At 42.8% G+C, this 8,402-nt stretch overlaps 1 protein-coding gene across 1 annotated transcript; it reads left to right on the plus strand.

Annotated features, from left to right (window-relative positions):
- Positions 1-4,179: 4,179 nt before the first annotated feature.
- wfikkn2a (info WAP, follistatin/kazal, immunoglobulin, kunitz and netrin domain containing 2a) lies at positions 4,180-7,895 on the plus strand. The gene is made up of 3 exons (XM_006791600.3): positions 4,180-4,743; positions 5,536-5,852; positions 6,049-7,895. Exons 1-3 carry the CDS (start codon positions 4,531-4,533, stop codon positions 7,247-7,249), a joined length of 1,731 nt encoding a protein of 576 aa, XP_006791663.1. The 5' UTR covers positions 4,180-4,530; the 3' UTR covers positions 7,250-7,895.
- Positions 7,896-8,402: the final 507 nt, after the last annotated feature.

An 8,402-nucleotide genomic window follows, 5' to 3' on the forward strand; every position in this document is an offset into this window, starting at 1 on the left:
AGCATGCGTGCGTGTATGTATGTGTGTGCCTTCAGAAAATGCAAGCCAATTTACAAAGAGAGACGAGGCATTTCTAGTGAGATGTACTGCATACGTTATCTGTGTGTGTATTCCTACATGTCTCTCATTGACATGCTGTGTGTCTAGACTGAGAAATCGGCTTAGGTCCCTGCTGTGGCTGGACGTGTCCTTCTCCTTTGCTATGGAATGAGACACTCATAATAAGCTTAGTATGAACAGTCATAACACCTTCATTGTTTTTAAACCAGCCCCACCAGATCCCCAGACTTCAATCGTGGGCAAAAGCATCTGTGGATCAACGTGGTGCAGAACCCCTGAAGCATTTTTACAAATAAAGGCAGAAGGTGATGTTAATTGCAGGTACACTACCAGTCAAACGTTTAGACACACCTTCTCTTTTAATGGTTCTTCTTTATTTTCATGACTGTTTACAGTGTAGATTCTCACTGAAGGCATCAAAATTATGATGAATGAATGAACACATGGAATTACGTAGTAAACAAAAAAGTGGGAAATAAAACGTTTTAGATTTTAGATTTTTCAGCATAGCCGCCCTTTACTTTGATTATTGCTTTGCACACTCTTGGCATTCTCTTGATGAGCTTCATGACATCATCACCTGAAATTGTTTTTCCAGCAGTCTTGAAGAAGTTCCCAGAGATGCTGAGCACTTGTTGGCCCTTTGCCTTCGCTCTGCGGTCCATCTCTCTTAAGCCATCTCGATTGGGTTTAGGTCAGGTGACTGTGGAGGCCAGGACATCTGGAGCAGGACTCCATCACTCTCCTTCTTGGTCCAACAGCCCTTACCCAGTTTGGAGGTGTGTTTGGGGTCATTTTCATGTTGAAAAATAAATGATGGTCCAACTAAACGCAAACTGGATGTGATGGCATGCTGCTGCAGGATGCTGTGATAGCCATGCTGGTTCAGTGTGCCTTCAGTTTTGAATAAATCCCCAACAGTGTCACCAGCAAAGCACCCCCTCATCATCATGGTGAAAACCATGCATATAGAGACCATCCGTTTTCTGCGCAAAGACATGGCAGGTGAAACCAAAGATCTCAAATTTGGACTTGTCAGACCAAAGTACAGATTTCCACTGGTCTAATGTCCTTTCCTTGTGTTTCCCGGCCCAAACAAATCTCTTCTGCTTGTTGCGTTTCTTTAGTAGTGGTTTCTTAGCAGCCATTGGACCAGTGGAACTCTGTGTGGCATTTATCTGGGCTCTAATCTGAGGTGCTGTTAACTTGCAATTTCTAAGGCTGCTGGCTTGGATGAATTTATCCTCAGCAGCAGAGGTGACTCCTGGTCTTCCTTTCTGGGGGCGGTTTACATTTGTTTCATCGTAGCACTTAATGGTTTTTGTGACTGCACTTGGGGACAGATTCAAAGTTTCGCCAATTTTCCAGACCAACTGAGCTTCAGTTCTTAAAGTAATGATGGACTGTTGTTTCTCTTTACTTAGCTGATTGGTTCTTGCCATAATGGGAATTCTAACAGCTGTCAAATGGGGTTGTCAGCTGTTTACCAACCTGACTTCTGCACAACATAACTGATGGTCCCAATCCCATTAAGAAGGCAAGGAATTCCACAAATGAACCTTGACAAGGCACACCTGTGAAGTGAAAACCATCTCAGGTGACTACATCATGAAGCTCATTGAGAGAAGTCCATGGGTTTGCAGCACTGTCAACAAAGCAAAGGGTGGCTACTTTGAGGACTCTAAAATATGAAATGTATTTAGAGTTATTTGTCAATTTCTTCTTTGAAAAATGAGAAGGCATGTCCACATTATTGACTGGTAGTGTACATACTTTGGACCTTAAGTAGGCTTGTTGTCCTAAGTCTGTGAAATAAAGAATGTTAAATGTGAGGTCGTCCACCAGCAGTGTGAAAATGTATTCCTTTTGTGGCATACTGTACTTATTAGCAGTTGGTTTGTACTTCACACAAATTAACAGAAAGGTTTTTAGAAATTTGACTAATGCGAGGATACTGAACGTCTACTGAACACTTAAAACAGGAGAAAATTTAATTTTGAACATTTGAAGTAAAATCCAAACTGCTAAGGGAGAAATACCGATGGTTAAAACTGGCGTGTTTTGTCCTTAATGGCAGGAAGGCTTCTGCCAGTGATGTTCTCTGTCACATCCAACAAAATCTTTAGTGATTTTTGACTTTTGGCAGAGCAACTCCTATAGCAAAACTGTCCTGCAACCTGTTATCAGGCTTTTGATTGTATATTATATAATGTATAATAAGCATAAAATCTTAATATATTTTATTCTTATTATTACAAACATAAAATTGTCGGGTTCTTGGACTGTTTGGTCTGCACAGACACATGGAGAGGTGCACAGAGAAGGTCAAAGTCAAGGTCTGTTTTCAGACAATATATGTTCTGGAGGCAGATAGACTGGTGGGCTGCATGGGGTCCTCCGTGTAGCTTTATTCAATATTTGACATGCCCCGTAAGCACCAGTGTCGACTATGCTGGGAATGCAGGGTCTTGAGGGTTGAAGGTTAGGGGAAGGGGGGTCTGTGGTGGTGTGAGTGAGCAGACAGTAAAAACATATCGTGACTGACTGTATGCACGTCCATAGGTGAATCTTTATAATCAGTGTTAAACACATTCTCTATATACTTCCTTTTTATGTGTCCGTGTTTATACAAGTGCCCTCAGAGATCGCTAACAGACAGGAGAGGAGAATGGGACTGCAGGGCTCGGCCTAAAGAACAGTGGGCCTCTTCAGGCTCAGCGGGGACTCAGCTTGGGAAGCACAGCCGACATAACCATGCTCTTTACCTCTCTCTCTCACACACACACGTATAGAGACGCAGAAACAGAAGCTTTCAAAATGTAAACATTTTTATTCCTTTAAAGCTGCACCAGCTATTTAATACAAGCAAAGGCTTAAAGTGAGGACTATAGAAAACCCTTTGTTCCTGTGGTTTTGTTCACACCAAGCAGACCTCCAACCTATTTGTTTTGTTTTGAGGCCTTCTCTTCTGCAGCACTTCCTGGAATTGCCTTTTGCGGGAAATGATACAGTTTCTCACAGCGTGATTTCAAGCTGTACTATTTGTGACGTCCTGCATGTCAATATTGTGATAGCTGCCAAATGACCCTGCAGACTCTCCTTTACTGCAGCATGCCCTGCCTAAAGTTTTTCCTTTTAGGTTTCCAGACACGCAAAGCTTTTAGTTAAGGAAGTTAAACACCAATTTCTATTCAGTTTATAATTGACTAAATTATCAGTAAGAGTCATTAAAGAAAAATCAGTGGTTATTCCTTATTTAGCAGTTTGAGACTGATTTAGGATTTAACACACTAATAATGTTAAAAACCTCTTTTCAAAATAGTAAGAAGCAGAAATTAACATTGTTATAGTTTTACATGTCTCTATAAATAACAGGAATTAAAAACTTGAACAGAGATCCTGACATGTATGACACCATCTGGTGCGCCATCATAATTGTTTTCTGTCTGAAAAGTGTGAATCAGAGTTTGTGAGGCACAGAATTGTTTCCCGGTGGGAAGACATTGAAACGTAAAAAAAAACTAGATGGGTAAAGACCTATTATCTAAAATAAAAATGTTCAAATCCGTGCGAAAACAGTTATAACAGCCGACACAGTGCAGCCACATCTGCATTTCACCCCAAGAAGACTGAACCAGGCACTATTTGGTGGTCTCTCCGTGCAGATGGCAAAGACCCGACGGAACTGCACTGAGTTTGGCGCTATCTCCTGGAGAGTCACATTTTCTTCAGACGAGCCGGTGAGATTTTACAGTAATCACTGCGCATTATCACAAAGGTGAAGTGATACGCAGTCTGTGTAAAACATTATCTCTGAACAGAAGCCCGCTCAAAGCTTAATTTGCTACAGGATAGTAGCATTTTTTTTCTTCATATACTGAATAAAATCTTAACACTGACAAATCAGAATGAATGAGCTCGTGCCAAACCACGACGTCACATTTATTAATAGTTTACATTTCTCTTTTCATGGATACTAAATGGTGTTAAACTCCCGATATAATTTCGGAATCATCGCTACTTTTCACCGACTTTGCAAGTTAAGGGTTAAGGCAGGCAGCGCCTTACGCACAGGTGTCTCACCAGTCTTCTGTGAAACAACGCCTGCAAACTGTTGGCGAACTTTTAATTAAGTTGTTCATGACTGTAACTCAGCTGGGTTTATGCTGTCCGAGTAGACGGGTCACTGTAATTCATGTAGCTAGACCTTAAAGGGGTTCGCACCACCACAGCCCTCATCCTCTGCCTCTATCAACGTAGGAAGAAAAAAAAAAAACCCGGACAGCTCTCAAGATCGGTCCCGGTCCCGCAAACGCCTTTTTTTTTTCTACCTTCAATTTTATTCGTCGTCTCTTTTTCTTTTTTAAATTTCACGCGACTGGACTTAGTGTAAAGACATCTTAAAAGCCCTAAAGTCGGCGAGACCCGGTTGTATTTTTTGCATTTTAGTGCTTCCATTACGCGCCGGATATGTGGTGGATGCTGTTTCACCGATGGATCTGGTTTCTTCTTGGACATTGCTATACTCTACTTCTTTACATAGACAGCTGCCGTGTGAGAGCAATGCCCATGTCTGTGGCAAAAGTGGTGTACTCTCACGCAGGTCTTTGCCCGAACGATCTGAACCCTAACCTGTGGGTGGATGCTATGAGCACCTGCATGCGCGAGTGCGAATCCGATCAGGTGAGTTCTCTTACTGCTTGTAAAATGTTCGCGTGCAGCCGAGATTTAGGCAAACTGGATTTAAAAATAAGAAAAAAAAAACTGCATTAAAAAAATCATTTAAATTCATTCATTGCTACTGAATACTGAAGTTAAAACGGTCGAGGCTGAACAAAAAGAGGAGTTAAGACTGATCAGTGGGAATAATTTATGTGTTTTTACGCAGATTAAAGTATTACCTTCCTTTTGCACTGTAATAGAAACTGAACACAGCCAAAATAATCTCTGTGGTAAGGTCATGTACCAGGAGTGCATTTATAACTAAACTTACTCCTTTCAAAGTTTTTATTCAAGCCGTCACACATTGGCCAATACTGTTGTAAACAGTATTTAAAGAATCCTCAAGACCAAAATGTACCTCAAATGAAAAATGTGAACACAAAATATGACTTCTTTAAACCTTAAAGCAGGGGTGTCAAACATAAGGCTTGGGGACCACATTTGGGCTGGCAAAGATTCCAATCTGGCCCTCTGGAAAGGTTTGGAAAATGTGAAGTGCAACGATTTTGAACTTTTAGCTGTATTGTCATATGTTTTACAGCTTTTTCTAGCGATAAAGACTCCACCTGCACTGCCATTCATTCTACACCAATATAGTTAAGTAACAGATAAACAATTAAATGTTTTATTTTTAATATTTTTCCACTTTTGACATCCCTGCCTTAAAGTGTCTTCTCTGTTTTGTCCAGTTCACGTGATTCCATTCACTGCTGATATGTGGTAGAAAAGTGTTATTTTCTCTTCAAACTTTAGGACTGTGAGACTTTTGAGAAGTGCTGCCCTAATGTATGCGGTAACAAGAGCTGTGTGGCAGCACGCTATATAGACATCAAAGGGAACAAGGGCCCCATTGGAATGCCAAAGGGTGCCACCTGCGACAAGTTCATGTGCTCTCAGCAAGGGTCCGAGTGTGACATCTGGGACGGCCAGCCAGTTTGTAAGTGCCGAGACCGCTGTGAGAGAGAACCCCACTTCACTTGTGCATCTGATGGCATGACGTATTATAACAAGTGCTACATGGACGCTGAGGCCTGTTCCAAGGGTATCTCTATCTCTGAGGTCACCTGCAGGTAACATGTTAAGTATTTTAGATCTCTACTGTTTGCTTTTTGGTAACAAGGTAAAGTTGTCCTTCATCAGTCTTAAAAATTGAGACTCTCCTCTAACTTTAGTTTAGCAATATTAATGTGTTTTGTGTACAAAACATCCCAATGGGAATGAAAGAAGAACCTCAGACATTAACTGGCTCTGATTTATTACCTACAGGTACCACCTGACCTGGCCAAACACCAGCCCACTCCCTGTGGAGACCACATTACATCCCACCACCGCCCTCCAGACCACCCTCCCGACTGACATCCAGCTTCCCGCCATACACAATGGACCCAGCCAGCAGGCTGTCTTTGTGGGTGAGACAGCCACCTTCCTGTGTGAAGTGTCTGGAAAGCCGCATCCGGAAATCACCTGGGAGAAGCAACTGAAAGGGAAAGAGAATATCGTAATGAGACCCAATCACGTCCGAGGGAACGTCGTGGTCACTAACATCGGTCAGCTAGTTATATACAACGCGCAACTTCAGGATGCTGGAATCTATACATGCACAGCCAGAAATGTTGGAGGAAGTGTGTCATCACACTATCCTCTGGTAGTGATCAAGAAAGAAACGAAAAGTAAAAATCCAGAGGGGAACAGCACCAACCTGCCTTTTCCAGCTGCCGAGTGCCTTAAGAGTCCAGACACGGATGACTGTGGGGAAGAGAGCATAAGCTGGTATTATGAACCAAAGAGGAACAACTGCTTCACCTTTACCTACAGTCAGTGCAACAAAAACAGAAACCACTTTGACACCTACGAAGCCTGCATGCTGTCATGCGGAGGAGAGCTGGCAGCTCCCTGTAGCCTTCCAAGCCTTCAAGGCCCCTGCAAAGCCTACGAGCCCCGCTGGGCTTACAGCAGCACTCTCAAAAAGTGCCAGTCGTTTGTGTACGGAGGCTGCGGTGGCAACGAGAACAACTTTCAATCTAAAGAGGCCTGTGAAGAGATGTGCCCCTTTCCGAAGAACAACAACTGCAAGGTGTGCAAACCCCGAGGCAAGATGGTGGCCAGCTTCTGCAAGAGCGACTTCGTGATCCTCGGCCGGGTGACCGAGCTGACAGAGGAACAAGAGTCGGGCCACGCTTTGGTGACGGTGGAGGAGATCTTGAAGGATGAGAAGATGGGTCTTAGATTCTTTGGCAAAGAACCACTCGAGGTGACTCTTCTAAACATGGACTGGAACTGCCCCTGCCCCAACATCACTGTAGCCGACGGGCAGCTCATTATCATGGGGGACGTCCACAACGGCATGGCCATCCTGCAGCCCGACAGCTTTGTAGGCTCCTCGAGCAATCGCAGAATCAGGAAGCTGCGTGAGATTATCAGCAAGAAAACTTGCGATTTCATTAAAGATTTCTCCACCGTCCAGTAGACTCTGATAGCAACTGAAAGCTCATTACAGGTTGTCATTTTCAGATAAATCCAGTGACCTCAACAGTCAGACTGACTGCCAACAAACGCAAAACTAGAAATGTATCTGCAGGTTGTTTTCTTTCCTCTCTCATTTTCCACACAGCTCAGAAGGTCTCAGAAAAACATTTTACATCATCCGTACTGTTCACTGTGTTATTTCTTTTTATTCAGTTGTGGGGTACACTGTCTGGATTAAGCAAGTGGCGTATTAATAGTTAGAAGCATTTACCCTGTTTAAAGTATTTAATCCTTTTCCTTTCCAAATGTTACCCAAATATACACTAATGCCACTCGTATATATCAGCATATCCTAATAAGATTAGTATAGTTGCTTTATTTTTTTGATGGGTATCTCACAGTTGATATTTTGTAACATCTGTCCTCAGCACTTAAGCGCACTATAATGCCTCAGTTTATCAACCAGAATCAAATAAGCTCTTCGGTTCCATTTTCCGGACAATTTTTTTTATTTTTAGATTTTTTTTTTGAGTGTCCATGTGTATGTACGTGGACTTGTGTACTTCATATTTATTTTTACTGATCTAGCTCTGTTGATCTAATTGCATAGGGACCAGATATGTTTTTTATTTTGTCTATGATATCCTACATTAATGTTCATTAAAACATGTATAAAACATGATAGCAAATAAATAAAGCTAATCTTGAAAAATGTTCCTTCCTTCTTGATTTTTTTTAAATGCTGTTTCCTCTGCTGAAGGAGAAATACCAGACACTGCCACAATTTGTCAAAGCGTTAAGGCGGGCAGTGCATGTTGTTCTGTAGTTGATGTCCCTCCATCCATGTCCTCCTCCTTCGACACACACACATGGAGACACACACGCAGGGCCGAGTCTGGCATTAAAATTCGAAACAGGTCACATTCCAGCACAGCTGTGGTGGCCTGTGGAGCTGTGTGTTGTGTTGTGTCTGGGTCTGGGGCCCTCGCATAGCACACACCCCACCGGCCATCCATTGGCCTTGCACGGTCCCTTTCATGTGCAAGAGGCCGCGGTGAAGGGGAAGAGGAGGAGGGGGAGGAGGAGAGGGATGTTGGCTGATTCTCTCTCTTTCGCTCCCTCAGTTGGCCACATCTGTGTTTAGGGGGCATAAT

The sequence above is a fragment of the Neolamprologus brichardi genome, chromosome 4, assembly GCF_056152115.1.
Source record: "Neolamprologus brichardi isolate AB-2024 chromosome 4, ASM5615211v1, whole genome shotgun sequence".
In the NCBI taxonomy this organism is placed as follows: domain Eukaryota; kingdom Metazoa; phylum Chordata; class Actinopteri; order Cichliformes; family Cichlidae; genus Neolamprologus; species Neolamprologus brichardi.